Genomic DNA, 22,977 nt, shown 5'->3' with positions numbered 1-22,977 from the left:
GACTGCATTTGATCCTGTCATCCTACTTGCTTTGCCTTTTTCATCCTTGGAGGATTGCTTTGCAATAAGACTTTTCTTCTTTCAAAATGGCTCTGTAAATGATCTTGCTTTTCATTCAACTCTGAGGTTTATAACTATGACTGATTCACACACGCAGTGATGTGAGGTGATATGAATGTTGGGTTTGTGGTGGCACATCGTTCGACGTTGCAGTCATCAAGTGATAAACATGTTGAACCAGGCCTAGGATTTTAGCTAATTTATAGCCAAATCCCATTCAGGTTTACTCACAAATATATCCCAGTGAGTCTAGTAAACATTAGACTCTAGGATTTCTTTCCTGGTAACCATACTTAATGATAAGAACTTATTTTTGAGTACACACATTGGATCCAATGGAAAAGGGTCCTACCAGAAGTCTTTTTAATTACACATTGATGATTATTTGTGCTGCTGATTCTTTCACAATCCCACTTACAATATTAATTGTAGCTGAAAAAGTTTTATAGTGGTTATACTGCTTCATTTCCAACCAGCACATCCTGTAACTTCCTGCTTAAATCCCATAACTTTTCAACCTTCAAATGTTCTGGATATATATATGTATATATATGCACTGTAGTCCCTCCAGACATCAGTTATGTGGTAGCATTTGCAGAACAACTAATAAAGCAGAATAAATCTACCCCTAATTTTACTAGTACTGTCTCAAGAACCTGTTGCAGCATATATTTGCAATAAAACACCAAATGTGAATGAGTTAAATGTAACTCATTTAACAAATGTAAATGAGTTAAAATCCAGGTGTTCTTTTTTAAAAAAAGAAAAAGAAAAAAACTTTAAATCAGTGCATCTCAAACTTTTTGCGATGGCAGAACTCTTCACTTCAAACAAAACTTCAGTGGCATCCTTGAAGAAAAATATTCTATTTTATTGTGGTTGTTTGGAAAAAGGTGGAGGGGAAAGTTAATTACAGAGAGAGAGAGAGAGAGAGAGAGAGAGAGAGAGAGAGAGAAAGAAAGAAAGAAAGAAAGAAAGAAAGAAAGAAAGAAAGAGCCAACCAGAGCTACAACTTTTTAAAGCTGCAATTTTGAGATTTTGAAAAACATTGCTGTCAGTCTTCTCATCTCTTCTGACGGGACAAGCCTTCATTTGGAGCTTGTCTACATTTGGACATTATTTAGCTTCTCTCCCCCAACCCCCACATTCTAATTAGACTGGAGTAGTCCGCACTCACACATACTTGAATTGGTATAGGAGGAGTCTTTACTGTTTGTTCCCTTCTGTGTTTGTCCCTGCCTTCTAATTAGTTGATTTTGTTATGCCTATTAAGTATTGACAGGGCATGTGCACAGATAGCTGTGTGCACACCTTGGTGTTTTGCTTTAAAAAAAAAAAAAAAAATCCTGCTCGTGAAGTGTCCAAAAGCACATGGTCAGGCAATAAAAACAAAAATCAACATTGGGTAGCTATAACTAATTATTTCCAGTAGTGGAATGCAATTTTTGGCAGGAATCTCAGGTGAGATACCCATACAGTGGAAGTTACTCCCAGTAACAGGCACCACACAAAAGCAGAAAAAGATTCAGATAGTTTACTGTTCCAGAAGGTAAGGCTCAGGAGTTCTGAATGTAAATATGTACAGCTTGCAGGCTTTTGCAGATACAGATAGATAGAGATACAAGTACAAAGTAGCTCCGTTGGTCTAAATAAGTTGAGCAATTCAAGATGTGACACTGACAGACAGATACTACTGCGCTGATATGCATTAATTACAGATATAGTTGGGGCACTGGGCCGTTACCATAGCAACTGGCTTGCTAACCTTGCACCTGCAATTTGCTCATCCATGGGATGATTTGCGCTCATGAAGGAAATCAACCCCTTCTCGTGCCCAGTTACTCCTACAATTTTATAACTGTTCCAGATAAACAAAGAGGTCCTATGGCTGGGTCGGCATGGCATGGGGATGAGGGACCAACTCCCTTCTCTTGCGGGGGCCCAATTAGTGCCATTGCCTTCTGTTAAGAGTTTGGGTGTAATCCTTGACGCCTCCCTTTCCATGGAGGCGCAAGTTACAGCAACAGCCAAGGCGACATTTTTCCACCTTCGCCGCATCAAGCAGTTGGTCCCTTACCTTTCCCGCCCCGACCTGGCCACAGTGATCCATGCAACGGTCATCTCCAGGCTTGACTACTGTAATTCACTCTACGCGGGGCTGCCCCTGAAGCTGACCCAGAAACTCCAGCGGGTGCAGAATGCTGCAGAGAGGCTCCTCACGGGGTCTCTGCCATGGGAGCATATTCACCCAGTGCTTTTCAAACTGCACTGGCTCCCGGTGGAGTACAGGGTCAGATTTAAGGTGCTGGTTTTGACCTGTAAAGCCCTTCACAGCCTAGGACCCTCATACCTACGGGACCGCCTCTCCCGGTACGCCCCACGGAGAGCCTCAAGGTCCATAAATAGCAACACCCTAGTGGTCCTGGGCCCTAAGGAAGTTAGATTGGCTTCAACCAGAGCCAGGGCCTTCTCAACACTGGCCCCGGCCTGGTGGAACGCTCTGTCTCATGAGACCAGGGCCCGGCAGGATCTGATTTCTTTCCGCAGGGCCTGTGAGGCAGAGTTGTTCTGCCTGGCCTTTGGCTTGGAGCCAATTTGATTCCCTCCATCTCTTTCTTTTTTCCTTTCCTTCTCCTCCTGCAATGAGGCTACATTTTAATATTCTAATGTTTCAATAATTTAATGTTGTATTTTAATTTTGTTTTTAAGTTGTAATCATTCAACTTATTTTTATTATTGCTTGTAAGCCGTTCTGAGCCCGGCCTTGGCTGGGGAGGGCGGGGTATAAATAAATATTATTATTATTATTATTATTATTATTATTATTATTATTATTATTTATTATTCTTACTTACTTACTTACTGTTAAGTGAGTGGCACCTTTACCAAAAGCAAGCTCATAAAGATATTCTTTGCCAACTCTCAGACCCCCTTTGCCTCATTTTCCACATCCTTTAGGCACTGGAGATCAATTCCCAAGTAATGGGTTGTTTTCTGCTGACTTCTCCTTCTGTTTGGTCTCACAGACAGCGTAGAAGATGAAATGGAAATGGCCACTGTTCGGCATCGACCCGAAGCCCTTGAATTGCTGGAAGCACAGAGCAGATTCACAAAGAAGGAGCTTCAGATTCTGTACAGAGGGTTCAAAAACGTAAGTGGTCCTGGTTGACCCTGCAGAAGGGGTCACCCATCTCCTGATGTGAACTTGCCACTACTTGAGTACACAAGTCAGCCATGTTGCGTGGCGAGTTCCCGCCTCTCCCCATAGAAATAAAGATACAGGACACAAGAATTCGAGTTAATGGGTCAAATTAGGCCACAACTTTATTGATTACAGGAATTGAGCGGTATTGGCTTAGGCATTGGTCCTACAACTAACCGGCTTGGCCGGTGAGGGTTAACCACCAGTGGGAGGAGTCCTGCTGAGGCACGTCAACTAGGACCTCCCCTGGGGTCACCGCGTGGGGGCGTGCCATGGGCCCACACCTCCATAGGCTTAGGACAAGGCCACGCCCCCTGGAATCCTTTACCGGACTACCCTTTATTTGGGAGAAGGTGATGGCACTCCCTCTCCCCCTTCATCAGCATAACAATAGACTGTACCCCCACCAATGCCTACCGCCCATTCCCTGGAGTTGTGACGGTTTGCTACGAGGTAGGCAAAAACCAAATGGCTGGAGCCAATCTGCCAGATGGAAAAATTCCTACCATGCCCCTTGAAGGTGACCAACCGAGGTTCATAGCAACGTCAGAGAACCTAGCCTAAAGGGTGGGAGGGTAGGGAAAACCGGATCAGCTGCGGCGTGGGAAAGAGGGAGGTCCTCGGCCGCGCCAGACCTAAGTAGGTGAGGCCACGCCCCCCACACCCGCCGATTGGCTGGCACGGGGTATGACGCGGCCGAGGATCAAATAGCGCCAAGCTATCTGAGCCTATCCACAGCCATTTCTGGCTATTGCTAACTGAGGGAACAATGCGTATTTTGAAATCTGGGTTGGAGGTATACATAGTGGACGAGCTATGGATGTGTTGTAATAAGTGTGCGATTTGCATAGGGTAATAATTTAAAATTTACATGGCAGGAACTAATGTACAAAGAAGCGGAAATAATGAAAAGGAATTGAAGAGCTCCAAATTGCCTGATAAGTAAATAGCTACTGAGAAGAGCTGTACTAGAGTTGAGTAATGCCAAAGCTTGAGTAATCTGGAGAATTATTTTTTTTAAAAAAATAGTTTTTACATTGTAATTGAAAAATAGATTTAATAGGGTCTTCAACACCACAGGCTTTCGAGGCTGCCTCCAGCGATGTTCAGCTTCCCAGTCTTCAGTACCATTGCTGATGAATCATTGCCAAACTGCCATCACAGTAGGGGAGCGCCATTTTGTAGCTGGCTTTCCTGTCATCTCCATTTGCTGCAAAATGAAACTGTGATTGCCGCAGTCATTAACCTTTCAAGCCAATGGCGCTGTGGTGCGCCTTGTACAAGTGGCACTTCACAGTAAATTGCCCAGACTATCAAGCAGCCGCTCTCTGCATGCTGCCTTTCTTTCTCTTTGGGCCATTGATAATTTTCGTGCAAGTTTTTCTTTTTTGAAGCAGCTTTTATATTTCCACACACTTCCCTTCCCCGAGTACATGGTAAATAGTTAGGGCCCTTCCAACAAATTAAACCTTTCATTTCTCTTCTCAGTAGCATAGTCACTTCTAGAGCACATTGCCTTATCCTTTCAACACTGTAAATATCTATGGTTTGCAGAATGAAAGCTACAGTAAAACCTTGGTTTTCGAGCGTCTTGCAAGCCAAACGTTTCAGAACCCGAACGCAGAAAACCGGGAAGTAATTGCTTCCATTTCCTGGAAGTTGAACGGCTTCTGAGGCGCGTTTCTCAATTTTTTCAATTGAATTCTCCGACTGCCCATTGCGCCTCGGTTGTCGAACGTTTTGGAAGTCGAATGGTCTTCCGGAATGGATTACGTTCGACAACTGAGGTTCTACTGTACGCACCTGTTTTTCTCTATAAGTGTCCTGGGTGTGTTCAAAATGTTACCACATTTTTAATTGGAATATAAAATGGGCAACCTTGTTCGGGGAAGTTTTTAGTGTGTGATTATAATGGTATGGGGTTGCTCGTGCGTAAGTTGCCGCCTCTCCAGGCTTTGTTGCCTTGCTAAACCTTTCAGTCTGGGCAGCCCTTCACTTCGTGGCTGCCTCAGTCGCTAGCAGAATCCGTCAGTGGGCGTTTCTTAAACCTTTTCCAACATAAAAGTTGTTTGACACCCAGTCTCCTCCTACATTCTCTGCGCGGAAGTCTTCTGCGCAGGGAGGGCGTGGGTAGCGGAGGACCAGTGCTCTCCCTGCTGGTGTCCGGTGAAGAGTCTGGGAGCCCTCTCTCCGATTCCCCCATCTGCCCCTCCTTATTCCTGGTGTTGCACTGAATTGCTTCCCCATCTGCCGAGCTGCCTCTCTCCCTGCTGGGCCCTTCTCCAGTATCATTAGAGAGCCTCCCCTCCACCTCTGGCTCTGATGTCAGTTCCCTGACAGTGATGTATTGTGCTTTTACTGTTTTTGTTGGGAGCCACCCAGATGGACAACATAATAATAGTAGTAGTAGTAGTAGTAGTAATAATAATAATAATAATAATAATACGGCAAGTGCAAGCTGAAGTGCATCAGGAGAGAATGGTTCCATTTAGCGTCTTCCTGAGTCTGACTTGTAATGCCCATGCATGTTTCCAAGCTGGAATAGTGTTTTTGAAGTTGTTTAGACTTTTAGTCATGTCCGACTCTTTGTGACCCCCTGGACCAGAGCACGCCAGGCACTCCTGTCTTCCACTGCCTCACGCAGCTTGGTCAAACTCATGTTCGTAGCTTTAAGAACACTGTCCAACCATCTTGTCCTCTGTCGTCCCCTTCTCCTTGTGCCCTCCATCTTTCCCAACATCAGGGTCTTTTCCAGGGAGTCTTCTCTTCTCATGAGGTGGCCAAAGTATTGGAGCCTCAGCTTCAGGATCTGTCCTTCCAGTGAGCACTCAGGGCTGATTTCCTTCAGAATGGATAGGTTTGATCTTCTTGCAGTCCATGGGACTCTCAAGAGTCTCCTCCAGCACCATAATTCATAATAGTGCTTAGAGGTGTACTTTTCAGGAGAAAAGTTTCATGCTAGTGGGTACACACACATGTCCTCACACATCCTATTTCAAAACGTAAGTGGCAAACCCAGAAGAAATTCAAAAGTTAGACATGACAGCTTTAGAGTTTCCCTGTCTCAATTTAGGAAATTCTGCAGTTGGCTGATGGGTGCACATAGGTTTGTAGACTTGCCCCCCCCCCCCTTTTTAATAAAATATTTTTATTAAAGTTTTCTATAATATGTGCAATGTCTCTTTTTTCAAATTTCATTTTCCATAGGTCAGTTTTATTTGTTGAGTCATTAGGGTTACATTAGGAAGAAAAGGGGAAAAGAGAGGGGGAAAGATGAGTGGGGATGGGGTCGGGAGGCGATGTTTCTGTTTTGCTTAATATATGTGTGGGGTTTTGTGTCAGCGTCGCTTGTGCGGGTTCTCTTTGCTGTTCGCTTGTGTTCCTTTGGTGGTGAGAGAAATTGGGGTTGGCCTAGGGTGCAGTTGCTTGTTTGTGATTGGCTGTGGTGAACTTTGTTTTCGTGTATGAATGCAGTGGGAGACTTGCAGTTTGACCTATTTTATAATAGCTAGCCTTACCCAGGGCAGAATGTTGATAATGAAAATAACTTGGTGAGAACTAATGTTTCACTGGAAAAAAGCACAGGCAGCCATGTTGACCTACAAGAAAATGTCAGAAATCCATATTAGGACATCTTTACTTGGCCAAGAGAAATGTCCCAAAATCAAGTTTTGAGTTCCCCAGAGCTAGGTATTAAGATATAATGAAGGGTTTGAGTATTGTTAAATCTTCTTAATACTAATTTACATTGTCCTGAAGGTGGCAATACTTAAGTCTCTTAGAGGGCATCCCAGGAATTGTAGGAATCATCAGATCTCCCTCTACAAGGATAGGAGCTCTAAAGTAAGATGAGATGAAGTCATTCTAGGGGCATGTCAAGGATGTGCCAGGAGACTCTGTGAATCTGCAGAATCCCCAGACCTTCCATTCCCCTGACACATGCCTAGAAAGGGGACAAATTGTGTTAGTCATTGATTCCAATAAGAAGGAAATGTTTTTAAAAACCCAAAGCGGGAAACATAAAAGGGGAACTGCTCCACTACGGACACACACAATGACGACAATGTCCAGCATTGCTTTGAGAAAGACTGTTCATCTGCCTTCGGTTCTTTTTGAACTGCTCCTCTATTCTCTGTTGAATATTTTCTTTCCATCTTCATATAAAATGATGACACCGCCAATTGGGAGAAGTAACTAATGGCCACAAACCAACAGAGTTAAGCATATTTTAGCCCAGGTACAGTGGTACCTCAGGTTAAGTATTTAATTTGTTCCGGAGGTCCGTTCTGAACCTGAAACTGTTCTTAACCTGAAGCACCACTTTAGCTAAAGGGGCCTCCTGCTGTTGCCACGCCGCCGGAGCATGATTTCTGTTCGCATCCTGAAGCAAAGTTATTAACCTGAGGTACTATTTCTGGGTTAGTGGGGTCTGTAACCTGAAACATATGTAAACTGAAGCGTATGTGTCAGGGGTTCAGGAGCAGAGGCAAGGGCAAGGGAGGAAACAGAGAGCGAGGGAGAGGAGGCAGAAGAAAAGATGAGTGATGACGACGACCCGAGATCTCCGAGTCTTTCCAGTGAATCAGAAGATTCACAGAAAGGAGCACCAGTGGCCAGGGCAAGGGGGGAGCCTAGGGGGACACCCCAGGAAGATAGAGCCAGAGGGGACTCAGAGGGGAGCAGTTGGAAATCAGGACCAGCGTCACCGCCAGAGAGCAGGGAAGAGGAAGGGCGCCAGGGATCAAGCGCTGGCAGCTCACAACAGGGGGGAGGGCACGAGTCAGGAGTGGCCACACCTCCATCGGGGAGCGAAGAAACGGTCAGACGGAAGGTGGAAGGTTGGGCGCGCGTGCCAAGTTCAAATGCACAGGAAGGTGGCGCAGTAGGCAGCCCGGAAAGGGAGCCAGGTCCTAAAGCCCGCCGAAAGGAGGGAGAAGAGTCAGGGGGGTCAGCGTCAGCATCAGAGGAATCCCGGAAGGAAGAGACCCCGGGGGGCAGAGGGACCCAGAGAAGAACAGTCAGGCGGAAAAGGTGGAGCAAGGCTAGGATATTAAGTTGGTGTACAAGGGGCGGAGACTCAGATGGAGCTTCGCCGATCTAACCATGAGACGTAGAGTTGCACGCAGCAGCTTGAGAATGGAAACTGTAACTCAATAAAGACTTTTATTTAATGATCGCTGGCTAGCGTGATCCTCTGTGAGCTAGGATCTGGAAGCAGCTCTGACAGTAAGCTCCATCTCAGATTGTGGGCATCTACGTCCTCGCGGAGAGGAGAGAAAGCGGGTGCCTACTAGCGAGCTCACGAACGGCAGACAACATGACGGCCGAACAGCAGATAGTGGAACTCAGAGAAGCAGTGACACGACTGAATGCCGAGGCTCTTGCATCCAGGAAGAGAGAGGAGGACGCAGCTGCCGCCTACAGGGATCTCCAGGTCAGGTTGGAAGTGCTTACGAAGCAAGGGCAACTGACACCCAAACCGGAGGGGATTGGGTTGGGGAGACGAACAGGCGGTCTGGTCTCTCACTTCGATGGGAATTTGCAACAGTACCCCAACTTTAGAGCAGATGTAATGTGTGCACTGCAACTGCTGAACAAAGACTTTAGAGATGAGCAAGAGAAGGTGGGATTCATCATGTCCCATTTGCATGGAGATGCTAAAGCATGGCTGCGCAATTTGTGGAGAGATAAGGATCCGGCGCTCCAAAATGCGGATGCCTTTATTAAAGCGATGGATGGGTGCTTTTTATCAAGCATTGACGTGGATCTTGCTCGGCAGGAGATACATGGACTGAAGCAAGGGAGGGCCAGCGTAAGGCAGTACCATGCCCGCTTTTTCGCTTTGGTCAGTGCCCTGGAATGGGACAGAGATTCGGCTCCTGTAAGAGACCTGTTTTGGGAGGGATTGCACGGCTCGGTTAAAGATGAAATTGCGAGGGGGGAGAGACCCCGGACCACGCAGGAGATCGTTCAGAGGGCGCTGGCGGTGGGGGTGCGGCTGGAAGGACGTCCGTGGAGCAGGGACGAAGGGCGTGGAGGGCGCGAACCAGCCAGGGGCTCCTCCTTCCTTCCCAGAGAAGCAGCGCGTGCGCAATCCACGCCTCCGCCAGGAGGAGGAGCGGAACCTATGGAGGTTGGAGGTGCAAGGGCTCAGTCAGCAGCCAGAGCCCTAGCACTGGCAGCAGTGAAAGCGAAGCCTCCTAGAGGGAACAGGAAGTGTTACATCTGCGATGATCCACAGCATATGGCGAAAGAGTGTCCCCAGAGGCTCCACAAGCACACTGCAGCCTCAGCAATGGTAACTGCAGCAACGCAGCAAGGACAACCACAGCAGGGAAACGAAGGAGTCTGGTTGGAGGAAGAGGCACTGGGGCCCAGCCAGACGTGTCAGTGAAGCAGTCCCCAGAGATTTTACAGCCCATGGACCCCCTCCCGCCCAAACCGGTAGTGAAGCTCACCGCGTCGCTCCAGCTGCCCAATGGAATCACCATGGACGTGCCAATCACCATTGACTCCGGAAGCAATGCGGACTTTATAGGGCAGGACTTTGTCGACCGGCACGCTATACAGTTGCTGCCTGCCACGCTGCCCCTGCAGGTTGTCACGGTGGATGGCAGGGAGCTGCTAGGGGGGCAAGTGGTGAAGCAGACGCCACCAATGGTGATGCGACTTGGGAATCACAGGGAAATCATCAGCTTCAATGTCACTCAACTATCGGACACGCCCATTGTATTGGGCATGAGTTGGCTGGACAAGCACAGCCCGACGCTGGCTTGGTACCAGAGGCAGCTGACCTTTGGCTCTTCCTTTTGCGCTGAACACTGCATCGTGCCCAGGCAGGAAGGAGGGGAAGAGGAGTCACAGCTGCAGCTAGGCACGCTGCAAGCGGTTCCCCACAAGTACGCAGAATTTTTGGAGGTTTTCTGCGAGAAAGAGGCAGACAGGCTACCCCCCCACAGACCATATGACTGCAAAATTGACCTGCTGCCGGGGGCGGCGCTGCCCAAAGGGAAGCTGTATTCCATGTCTGAGGACGAACTGCAGGAACTCAAAGAGTTCATAGATCATAATTTGGAGCGCGGTTTCATCCGAGAGTCCAAGGCAGCGGGGGGCAGTCCGGTATTCTTTGTTAAGAAGCGGGACACGCCCCAAAAAAGACTTGTAGTGGACTTTCGCATCTTGAACAGTGTGACCAAGCCATCGGACTTCCCCATGCCCCGAATCGACGACCTCCTCGCAAAGGTACGGAAGGGCAGAGTGTTCACCAAGTTGGACCTGCGAGGGGCATACAACCTCATTCGCATGCGGGAGGGAGATGAGTGGAAGACAGCCATGTTCACGCCCCTGGGCACCTACGAATATAGAGTTATGCCTTTTGGATTGCAAAATGGCTCCCACGTTTTTCAAGCTTTCATGCATCACGTGTTGGCGGGGCTCCTCTACAAGACGTGCGTCTGTTTCTTGGATGACATCCTGATCTTTTCGGAATCGCAGCAGGAGCATGACAGACACGTCAAGGAAGTGCTGAGCAGGCTACAGCAACATAGGCTTTACGCCAAGCTGGAGAAGTGCCAATTCGACGTGACCGAGGTGGATTTCCTGGGCTACAAGTTGTCTGATAAAGGGCTCGCCATGGACAGCGCCAAGGTCCGAGCAGTGTTGGATTGGAAAAGCCCACGCAACCGGAAGGAGGTCCAACGGTTTGTCGGCTTCGCGAACTTCTATCGCAAGTTTATCAAAGGCTTTGCGATGCAGACAGCGGCCATCACGGACACGCTCAGCTCCAAGAAAAAGAAGTTCATCTGGACAGAGCAGGCGGAGCAGTCCTTTCAGGCACTCAAGCGTCTCTTCGCGTCGGAAGAGCAGCTGCTTCATGTCAACCCCAGCAGGCCGATGAGGGTGGAGACAGACGCTTCGGACAGAGCCGTGGGAGCAGTCCTGCTGCAGAAAGACCCGCAGGGGGTTTGGAGGCCGGGAGCGTTTTACTCAAGGAAGCTCAGCAAGTCCGAACAGAACTACACCATCTGGGACAGGGAGTTGCTGGCCATTCATGCAGCGTTCAAAGCGTGGAGGCACTTCCTGATCGGCGCCAAGCACACGGTGCAGGTCTGCACGGACCACAAGAATCTAGAGCACTGGCGCACGGCACAGTTCCTGAACCAGAGGCAGATACGTTGGGCTGAGTTCTTTGCGAATTTCGACTTCCGAATAGAGTATGTCCCGGGGGACACCAACATCATGGCGGATGCTCTCTCCCGTAAGCCACAGTATCTGGAGGAGGCAACGCCAGCGGCCGCCATGCACATCTTCGCACCGACAGTGTGGGCGTGCGCGGCGGCAACAGTTGACCTGGATGCGGTGCGACGAGCGTTGCAGGATGACTCCTTCGCGCAAGCAAAGATGGCAGAGGTGCACAGGGGCACGGCAGCGACCGACGAGTTCCAGCTGCGAGATGGTTTGCTCATCCGTAAAGGGGCCATCTACGTGCCGGGAGACGAACTTCGCGCCAAGGTACTGCAGCAGCTGCACGACGCGCCCACTGCCGGGCACTTTGGCAAGGAGAAGACGGTGGAATTAGTAGCCAGAGACTTCTGGTGGCCCGGAATGAGAGGGGAAGTCGCGGACTACGTGGCGAGGTGTGACACCTGCCAGAGGGCCAAACCAGTGCACAGACCGCCGGCCGGACTGCTGGAACCGCTGCAAACTCCGTTCGAGCCATGGGAGAGAGTGGCCCTGGACTTTGTCACGGATCTGCCCAGCTCGAGGGGCAAGACGGCTGTGCTGGTGGTGGTGGATTTGTTCTCCAAGATGGCACATTTCATTCCGTGTGCGAAGGTGGCCACGGCGGAACAAACCGCCAAACTGTTCATAGACCACGTGTTCAAGGTTCACGGTCTGCCGCGGTCTATTCTGTCCGACCGAGGGCGACAGTTCATCTCAAACTTCTGGCAGAGGCTGATGGGCTTCCTGAACGTCAAGATCAACCTGGCGTCGGCTAGACACCCGCAGACCAACGGGCAAGCGGAGCGGGTCAATGCCATCATGCAGCAGTACCTGAGATGTTATGCGAATCAACAGCCTGCGACGTGGGTGGATTACCTGCCTCTCGCTGAGTTCGCCTACAACAACACGAAGCACGTGTCCACGGGGGTCACGCCGTTCTTCGCCAACAACGGGAGGCACCCTAGAACCTTCCCGGGACTGGAAAGAATGGGGGAGGGGGAGCCGCAGACAGCAGATGCGTTCGCGTCGGAGTTGCAGGAGGTCCACGATCAGCTGCGGCGGCACCTGGAGCTGGCTAAACACGCATACAAGGTACAAGCGGACAAACACAGAAGGGTTGGCGAAGAGATCCATGTGGGAGACTGGGTCTGGTTAGCAGCCCACGCAGTGCCGGCCAGGTCGTTGGCGAAGAAGAAACTAGGGCATAAACAACTGGGGCCCTACCAAGTCGACGAACAGGTCAACCCGGTGGCTTTCAGGCTGGCTCTTCCGGAGGGTTCCAGAATGCATCCGGTGTTCCACAGATCGGTGCTCACTCCCTACAAGGCACCTCACAGGTTTCAGGAACCAGGAACGGCACCGGGTCCGCTCCGAGAGAGAACCGGGCAAGGGGGAGTGGCACAGGAGGAGCGCATCAACGAAGTCACGGAGATTTTGGACTCCAGATGGGGGGAAGAGGGGGTAGAATACCTTCTCGCCAAGGAGGGCACCCCGGCCAGTGCCAACAGCTGGGTGCCGGGCTACGCTTTAGACGAACCTCTGCTCAAAGAAGAGTTTCATGCCCTCTTCCCACATAGGCCAATGCCAGCAGACTTTTTCGACGACTGGCTTTTCACGCCCACGCTTTCAGCCAGCACGTTCCGGGGGTTCGACTCGGACGAGGAACCGACACGAGACGCCCGTTCCCCAGAGGGGTCACCCTCGGGATCTGCTTCAGAACCCTCGTATTGGTGGGATGATCGACCAGAGGAGCAGTTCCGCAGAAGGTGGCTGGAGGGTCCAGGACGAGCAACGTCTCCAGAAGGCAACGAGGGAGAGACGGACATGGACGTTTTCGGGGACGACCCGGGTTTCGAGCACGGCGGCACAGAGATGGAAGCGGAGGTGACCGTCGTCAACGAGAGCAGGGAGGAAGAACCGGAAGACTTCGGATGGCGGCCCGCCACGGGAAGCGAACTGTATCCGACATTCGTCCCCCTGACACGGCAGCACCCAGATCCCGCACCGGAAGGAGGGGAGGGGGGAAGAGGGGGCTTCGAGGGGGGGATGGATGTCAGGGGTTCAGGAGCAGAGGCAAGGGCAAGGGAGGAAACAGAGAGCGAGGGAGAGGAGGCAGAAGAAAAGATGAGTGATGACGACGACCCGAGATCTCCGAGTCTTTCCAGTGAATCAGAAGATTCACAGAAAGGAGCACCAGTGGCCAGGGCAAGGGGGGAGCCTAGGGGGACACCCCAGGAAGATAGAGCCAGAGGGGACTCAGAGGGGAGCAGTTGGAAATCAGGACCAGCGTCACCGCCAGAGAGCAGGGAAGAGGAAGGGCGCCAGGGATCAAGCGCTGGCAGCTCACAACAGGGGGGAGGGCACGAGTCAGGAGTGGCCACACCTCCATCGGGGAGCGAAGAAACGGTCAGACGGAAGGTGGAAGGTTGGGCGCGCGTGCCAAGTTCAAATGCACAGGAAGGTGGCGCAGTAGGCAGCCCAGAAAGGGAGCCAGGTCCTAAAGCCCGCCGAAAGGAGGGAGAAGAGTCAGGGGGGTCAGCGTCAGCATCAGAGGAATCCCGGAAGGAAGAGACCCCGGGGGGCAGAGGGACCCAGAGAAGAACAGTCAGGCGGAAAAGGTGGAGCAAGGCTAGGATATTAAGTTGGTGTACAAGGGGCGGAGACTCAGATGGAGCTTCGCCGATCTAACCATGAGACGTAGAGTTGCACGCAGCAGCTTGAGAATGGAAACTGTAACTCAATAAAGACTTTTATTTAATGATCGCTGGCTAGCGTGATCCTCTGTGAGCTAGGATCTGGAAGCAGCTCTGACAGTATGCAACCCAAGGTACCACTGTATAGGCAAACTCAGCCCTCCAGATGTTTTGGGACTACAACTCCCATCATCCCAGGGTCAGGGATGATGGGAGTTGTAGTCCCAAAACATCTGGAGGGCCGAGTTTGCCTGTGCCTGTTCTAGCCTATTGGTTTCACTGGATTTAAGCAGACACATAAACAGATTATAGCCAATACATATAGCGTAAATCTGTGATTACTTGGCAGTGCAGCTCTTGCAAACTCAAAGACTGATAATTGTTCACACTTCTGTGAAGAAAGTTGTTTTTCGTCGTACGGTTACTGAGGTGCAATAAATACCACTGATTGCCGTGAACATTCGCACAGTTGCAGTCAGAAGAACGCTGTTACTTGAAATGCTTTTTATAAATATTCGCAATGAAAAGGGTGAGCAGTGGCAAACTGTGACTGGCTCTGGCCAAATTTCTACACTGGAAAGGGTTTTCTTAATTCTTACGATACTTCTTTGTGGGGGGAAATGTATATATGGTAGTATAGATCACCTGTGTGGGGTAATAATAAAAGAATTGTCTGGATCCCTAGTTCCAAAATACGGGGCTAAACTGTCGGAATTCAAGCCTATATCAATAGTAACTGGCAACTCTCAAGGCACCAGGCTTGATCTCCTGTTGACCTCCCTGTCTGCATTCCCCAGCAAGATCCAGGCTAGGTCGCGATAGGCGATTCTTCTCAGCGTGAGAAGAACAGACCCCCTCTTTCCTGCCCCCCCGGCAGGGGAAAGAGATAGACAGAAACGTATTTACATGCCTTTATTTCTGTCTTTGCAGCGTTACAAAAAACATGACTGCTCTCTTCAAGCTCCAGCAGTCGAGTGACAAACACCTCCTGTACTTCCTGTACAAGAGCAAAAGGAAGAGCTCATATTACACTCTGAGCTAATTCCGGTGCATTGCCCTGTGAAATGACTGTCCCTCTGTTTCCCACAGGACAGTCCCAACATTCCATCATGTGATGTTTTCAAGCTAGCAGTTCGCAGCTGCATTGCATCCATATCATAACATAAACACACACAAGCAAGAGGGAGCCCCCAGCAAAGTTTAAAAAGTCACAAGCAAGCGGTGTAGCATGGGGATTTAGGCTGTTAAACCTTAATATCCAGTTTAGTCCACTACCATAGCTTCTCCATTTCTACCTCTCTTAGCACTGAATAGACCATACACCTTAGTAAGTAAGTTTAAAAATGCTTTACTTACCAAGTTCCAGAGCTTAGGTTCATCCACACAGCAAGTAACACAGGCAGAAATCTTAGGATGCGAAATATACTGAAATAGCTCTAAGCACACAGTCTGAACTTGTAGCGAGCAAGCTCAGGCACATCCTACCTCGGTGAGTTCACACGATGAAAGAAGAGCAAACAAGGAGGAAACTTAATTTCCTTCCTTTCAAGTGAGGAGTATAACCTAGCTGAATCTAGGAATACAGGCATCTCGCCATTTTTGTACAGTCAGCATGCTTGCAACCACTGATATGTGCACCATTTTTGGCACTGCAACGGGACGGGCCTATGGTGTCTCGCTGGCAAACGTGGTGCCTCTGTGTAATTGATTGATTGGTTTGGCGTGACCCCTGCTAATTGATTTACGATCCACAATTAGCTCTTTATGCCCGGCGCGCTTCCTCCGAGCTGCGCCACTCAGCTCCGTCTCCAGTAGCTCTCCAGTCACGCCTCAGCAGAGTTGAACACAGCAGCGAAAACTGTCACGTAGCTTCACTTAGCTTCAGACAAACACACACAGAGACCAGGTTTGTCCATTTACAGTTCTTTATTCCGACATTCCCCAGGAATCTCCTGGGCTCACCGCAGCCATGACAGACCTGCGACTTTCCTCCCTCAGAGACCAGAGAGGAACAGAACGTAACTCCTCCCAGCTCCTCCCAGCTTCGAAAGCTGACGTCAGAATGTTGAGGCATCATGGGAACAACTTAACCAGTTAAGTTCCAAACCCAACACCCCCTCTTGCCGAACCATTCTGACAAGACCTTTTTTGAGTTCAACACCTTTCCCTTTGCCTTGTGCCACTTCCCGGCATCTTTCCCAGGCACCTGTTGAACCCCTTCAACACTCCCAGAATCACACTGTGCGACACTTTTCCACGCACTTGTGACCTGATACCCTACTGACCCATTTGGGCCAGCAGTTGTGTCTTCTCCGTCAGACTCTTCCCCCTCTGACTTGACACCCTGTTTGTGAGCTTTCTCCATTACGCTAACCGGAGATGAAGCCTCACACCTGGACACTCCTTTCACAACCTTTGGAGATGCCCAGACCTGCCCTGAACCCTGATCTTGGACCTGGTCCCCATCACCGGGTTCTGAACCCTGATCCTGGACCTGGTCCCCATCACCGGGATCAGCCTCTGCCTCCCTTTCCTCCTCAGAATCAGACAGACATTCTGAGAGAAAATCATGACTATCCCTGAGTCTTGAACACCCATCCTGTTCACAGAACTCAGCCTGCTTACTGACCAGCAGCTTGGTTTGATCACCCTCTGGGTATGCAAACTTCCACCCATTTGTTGCAGGATCATATCCACAGAAGATCATTTCCTGAACCTTTGGACCACCTGCCTCAAAGAGCTCAAAGGGCTCTTTGGCTACCCTCCCAAACCCGGGAAAACCATGTACCTTTGCACCCTTGCATGCCCTGCACCCTAGGGACCTCCCACATTTCCGGAGTTTGTACCCTTTTGTGCACCTGTGCAGCTTTTGCACATGACTGGGAACCTTAGCACACTGCGCCTGTGCTTTTCCAGCATTCCCACCACCCTCCAGAGGTGACTCCAGAACAAAGAGATTGTTCTGCCCCCTTTTCACGTTGGCCACTTGTTTCCCCCCTCTGAAAATGGAACAGGTGTCATTTTCAAAGCAAATTTTTGTATCCCTGCTTCATTAGAGCTGATACAGATAACAAACAACAATTCAGTCCCGGCACAACGTAGACCTCTAGCTCCTCCTGTAAAGGAGAAAAAAACATGTTAGCCACAGCAGAAACCGACTTTCTCATTCCGTCTGCTAACATCACAGTTGTGTCCTGTTGAAACAGCCCTGCAGTTCCGCATTTGCAGGTGCTGACCAACAGCAGTATTCAAAACCCAGCGCGTCACCATGTCCTGGCTGGAGTTGTTCTTCACAGTTGCCATAGAAGCAGTGATAAGAAAACAACCCTCCCCAGCGTCTGAACCACGTCTTTCCCTTGCGTTCCCACGCTGGCCTCCTCTCCGAGACTGGTTCCCATGAGAACTCAGCTGGTTGACCTTGGGACCTTCCTGCCCAGCTGTCTCCGCTCTCCATGGGCAGCAACGACGAACTCCAGTGGAAAAACACTGCCCGGGGCTCCTCCCAGCTGGCCTCCTTCTTCCGGAAAAGCACTCCTTGCCAGCTCCGCCCCCTCTGGCCTGGCTCCCACTGCGGCTTTCTGGGAACCTGCTTTGTTGACATTCCACTCCAGCACGCACAGTGGACAAGCCTTTACACTTGCCTTTGGAATCCTTCGCCCCCCCGATCTGCTCACTAGCACTCCTTGAGGCTAAATCATCAGGAACAGGGGCACCAGCCATCTTTAGGCTTTTCTCAATACTTCTCCAGGGCTCTGGCCTCCTGCTGAAGCTTCACAGCACACGCAGCACATCCCCAGCAGCCCTTGCTCAACTTCTTAGAGTGAGCTGTTCAAACGCAATGTCCTCCAAGACCTGGCTGCCTGCCATTGTCTTCCGTTCTCCCAAGGGGCCCCAAGCTGTACTCACAGATCACAAGCTCCTCCGGCACCCATCCGTGGAGAAACGATTTTCCAGCTGCTCTCAGCTCCCAGCACTCAGCTCTCAGCACAGGCAAACACTTTGCGTCTTTCAGCTGCTCTGAGCTCCGCAGCTCTCCTTTGCCTCTTAGCAACAGGCAAAAACTCCTGCCAGCGACTTCAAACGCATTCCGGCACTCCAGTGACAGTTTTACAATCGGTGATTAATGGTCCATAACCTGTGTAATTGATTGATTGGTTTGGCGTGACCCCTGCTAATTGATTTACGATCCACAATTAGCTCTTTATGCCCGGCGCGCTTCCTCCGAGCTGCGCCACTCAGCTCCGTCTCCAGTAGCTCTCCAGTCACGCCTCAGCAGAGTTGAACACAGCAGCGAAAACTGTCACGTAGCTTCACTTAGCTTCAGACAAACACACACAGAGACCAGGTTTGTCCATTTACAGTTCTTTATTCCGACATTCCCCAGGAATCTCCTGGGCTCACCGCAGCCATGACAGACCTGCGACTTTCCTCCCTCAGAGACCAGAGAGGAACAGAACGTAACTCCTCCCAGCTCCTCCCAGCTTCGAAAGCTGACGTCAGAATGTTGAGGCATCATGGGAACAACTTAACCAGTTAAGTTCCAAACCCAACAGCCTCAAACATAACCCCCATCTAAATGAGGAGTTGCTTGTACAGATCTGTGCCCTTAACCGCTTCATGCATTAACCATCACAAAGCATGCTGGTTATATTTGATTGCAATTTCCCACATCTTCAGCACTTTCTCAGAAACAACAGAATAGTAAATTCTCTTTACCATTTTACAGATAGAAACATAAGAACACAGTTTAAAAAATATGCATTCAATAAAATAAAAATGGGCTGCCTAATAAATATTACACAAGCCATATTGGGAAATGGGTAAATTGTACATGTGAAGTAAATTCAGAGAGGTACTGTGCAGTACACATGAAGATACATTGTTGGCAGAGAAATGACAAAGGCATTTAGTGATGGAGGCAGAAAATCTAAGTGATTCTCCTGCACATTAAAAAATATAATTGTAAACTGAATACAGTGGTACCTCAGGTTAAGTACTTAATTCGTTCCGGAGGTCCGTACTTAACTTGAAACTTTTCTTAACCTGAAGCACCACTTTAGCTAATGGAGCCTCCTGCTGCTGCCGCACCGTCGGAGCATGATTTCTGTTCTCATCCTGAAGCAAAGTTTTTAACCTAAAGCACTATTTCTGGGTTAGCGGAGTCTGTAACCTGAAGCGTCTGTAACCTGAAGCGTATGTAACCTGAGGTACCACTGTAACAGATAACCAGCTATCCTATAATCGTACCCCAAAAACTTCCCGTTTAGGCAGAATAGCTCACCCTACTTTGTGGTAAAGCTAATGACGATTTTGGTTTCTGCCCTTATACCGGAAGCAACATCTATGTGAGAGTTAAATCTTCTGATTTTTATTTGACTCATTTCGTATGCAAGCTTCTCTCTAATGAAAAATACATATGCTTATTTTGTTCAGCTGATATTTCATTGATGGAGTGCCCCCCCCCCCCCCATAATGAAATGGATGAAAACATTTTGAGCTTTATCAATCTTTCGGCAAAAGATTTATGCCATTGTTTTGAAATGTTGTCCAGCATTGACTTGCAATGTCAAGGGTAGGTTATAAGATTTTCATTTTCTGGATGGATGAGAAATTCAGCTGGCTTTGAGAGTTCTACCCCTCACCTAGTTTTCCACTGTACCCATTTCCTCAGTCATTCTAATTTATATATTTATTATTACTACTTACATTACTTAATTGTACACATGTATGGAGAATGCACGGGACACAGGTGGCATTGTGGTCTAAACCACAGAGCCTAGGGCTTGCCGATCAGAAGGTCGGCGGTTTGAATCCCCATGACGAGGTGAGCTCCCGTTGCTCGGTCCCTGCTCCTGCCCACCTAGCAGTTCGAAAGCACGTCAAAGTGCAAGTAGATAAATAGGTATCCAGCGAGAAGGTAAACGGCATTTCCGTGCGCTGCTCTGGTTCACCAGAAGCAGCTTAGTGCTGCTGGCCACATGACCCAGAAGCTGTATGCCGGCTCCCTCGGCCAGTAAAGCGAGATGAGCTCCGCAACCCTAGAGTCGGCCACGACTGGACCTAATGGTCAGGGGTCCCTTTACCTTTACCTTTTATGAAGAATACACACACAAACGTACTTGGAGCAGGAAGAATGCAGTGCTAGCTTTGAGCTGGCAGGTAGAAGGAATTTAAATCACTGGCTTTGCCTCACCACTTGCCAGTTGGGGGCCCTCTCTCTTCCCACACTGCACATTGTTCTGTGAACTTGGCTGGTTGCCTCACTGTCCTGGTTGCAGGGGCAGAAGAGAAGAATAACAGGCCACAATTGCAGTGGCACGAGCGGAAGCTACACTGTACTGTGTCGGCTGGCTCTTTCTGTTTGCCCAAGTCAGTTATGAATGAATTTAAAATGTATTGGCCATTCTAGGGTTGTCCCTTTTCCCAGACGGGAAGCAGTATCCTTGAGGGGGAGACATCCTAGTCCAAAGCGCAATCAGGGAGTCAAAAGCCTATGCAAAGGAGAGCACTTGAGGAAGTGTGCCAAGCCACAAGCTACAGTGAATCAATGGCAAGCTGTGCAAACCACAATACAAGGCAGCATGCAGAGGTACAACAAGCAGGTGAGAGCTAAGCCAGTGGCAAGCAACTCAAAACCTATGCAGAGCAGAAAACTAAAGAAACTAAGACGACTTAGCATAGGCTCTACAGTGGAACCTCGAGTTGAGGCAGCTGCAGAAGTGATTCTTCAGGTAACTTTTTGTGCTGAATAAGTTGGATCCTCCTAACCGAGGGTCCATGTTGCGCGCTGCCCCGAGACTCCACCCCAACCAGCCTGCAGGCGTGACTTTGCCCCGCTCAGGAACGGTGGTGCCACGATCACGCCACTGGCTCTTAGCCAGTTGGTGTGGTGGGGTGATCGGGGCTTTATTATTTAAACGGCAGCGTGAAGTGGGGAACCCCTCCTGTTTCGCGCTGCTGAACACCCACACACCCGTTGATAGGTCTGCGTTTGGCCTTGCTTTGGACTTCGGTTGGTTGCCTGTTTTGGATCGGGGGCCGGGCAGGAATTTTTTCCAATGTGGCAGATTGGCAGTGGCCACTTGGTTTTTGCCTACCTCTTAGCAATCGTCACAACTTTGTAAGGTTTGGCGGTTAGGCATTGATTTAGGGGGATGTGGGGAGGGGAGGTGCGGCCATCCCTGCCCCTCCATTTGATTGGGTATTCTGTTAAAGGAATCCGGGGGTCTGGATCTCGCCGAAGCCTGGGGAGGGGCTAGGGCCATGCCAGGACCCCCGGGAACCCCAGGGGTAAGCCATTATTGGAGCTCCCTCTGCTGGTAGTTTACCTTTTGCAGGCTCCCAGCTGTGTGGGCAGGAGTCCGTTATAGCCATTAGATACTGATGCCTAAGCCAATACCAGTCACACTTGTGTATTCAATAAAGTTGTGGCCTAAATTTGCCCATTAACCTTTAAACTAAATTCGGTGTCCATTGTTTCTTTATTCAATGGGGGCGGGTTTTGGGGCTGGACGCGCAAATTTATGTGCTATGATGCAGTTGCTCTATGCATCTGGCCTGGAAAACGTGTAATCTAACATACCAATGCAGCTTGGGTTCCAGGCTGCTGTCTAGAAAGATCTGACGAACTGCCTGGTTTTGCAACTTAACCTGGATAGGAGATCTGACAAGCCACAATGCATGGATGATGGGCTTTGTTCAGTTTGGTGGGTCACCAATTTTTTTCAGGCCTCCCGATCGGCTTTCATAGTTCTTGTCTCAAAGACTGCAATTATGTCTGGGTCAGAAGAACAGCCTGAAGGCCTGTAGCTTCATTGTAGCTGCAAAGTTCTGATCTCATTAGACATTTGCTGACAAGTGAACAAATTTGGCCTTCTGGGGATCTCTTGAGGACTGGCATAGTTTATGAGAAATGAAACAAGTTGTGTGCTCCAGAACGGCGTGGTGTGATATTTGTTTTTATGAGGCGACCTTCTCACCCTGAGGGTACTTTGAGAATGTTCAGTGTTATGGGCTTGATTACTAAAACAAAATGAATACTTTTAGTTTCTTTTCCACATTTTCTCAAGCAATTTTCTCAGAGCGGCCAGCCAGATGCCTGCACGAATCGTAGAGCTGTAAAGTTGGAAGGGATCCCGAGGATCATACAGTGATCGAACCTGCAACCTTGGGTTTTAGTAAAGCAAACAGTCTAATTTGTCAGCGCCTAAATGATGTTGAGCGTCAGAACAACTTGGCCATAATAAGGAAATTTTGCCCATGGTATGACTATTTCCCACCTTCCCATTTCAACTCTCTGGCTCCCTATCTGCATAACCTAGTACCGTAATTCTAAAATATAGGCGTGCTTTTACTCTCACAAGACTGAACGTGTTGCCCTCGGCTGTACTTGAGGGATGATTCCAACAGATTCTACACGAAAAATACTTATGTCCCCGTGGAGATGGCAGTACAGAATCGGTGGCGCATGCCCTGCTGGCTTGCACTCTTCTTAAAGACTTGAGGAATGAGATTATCACCCCTCTTTTATTGTCCATTCCGGGTCGCCCAGCCACTGCCCCAGTGTCCTTTGTCTTGGCAGTTCAAGATGAGCAGGTGACAGCAAAGGTAGCAAGGTTTTTAGCTGGGGCAATCGGAATAAGATCCACTATTTGACTATTGATTCAAAACCCCAAAATGTATTTTATATAATTGACTTTTTATTTCTATTCTTTGTATATCGTATTGTTGTTTTATTGCTATGGCTGGTGCAAATAAAGATTCATTCATTCATCATTCCTGCAACCTTGGCATTATCAG

The 22,977-nt window shown here is 49.3% G+C and overlaps 1 protein-coding gene across 14 annotated transcripts in view; it reads left to right on the top strand.

Annotated features, from left to right (window-relative positions):
• Positions 1-22,977, top strand: part of KCNIP4 (potassium voltage-gated channel interacting protein 4) — a 411,322-nt gene that overhangs the window by 360,627 nt on the left and 27,718 nt on the right. For 13 of the 14 annotated variants that reach the window (XM_081020173.1, XM_081020178.1, XM_081020174.1 and 10 more), the window contains one exon: positions 3,087-3,211. In XM_081020173.1, coding sequence (XP_080876299.1) covers positions 3,087-3,211 — 125 coding nt within the window. The remainder of the gene's footprint in view (positions 1-3,086; positions 3,212-22,977) is intronic. The other variant, XM_081020172.1, reaches the window with a different exon arrangement.

This window comes from Podarcis pityusensis (assembly GCF_964106645.2).
Source record: "Podarcis pityusensis genome assembly, chromosome: 9".
Classification (NCBI taxonomy): domain Eukaryota; kingdom Metazoa; phylum Chordata; class Lepidosauria; order Squamata; family Lacertidae; genus Podarcis; species Podarcis pityusensis.
The sequence above is the reverse complement of the archived record's forward strand: the minus strand, read 5'-3'. Positions and strand labels throughout refer to the sequence as shown.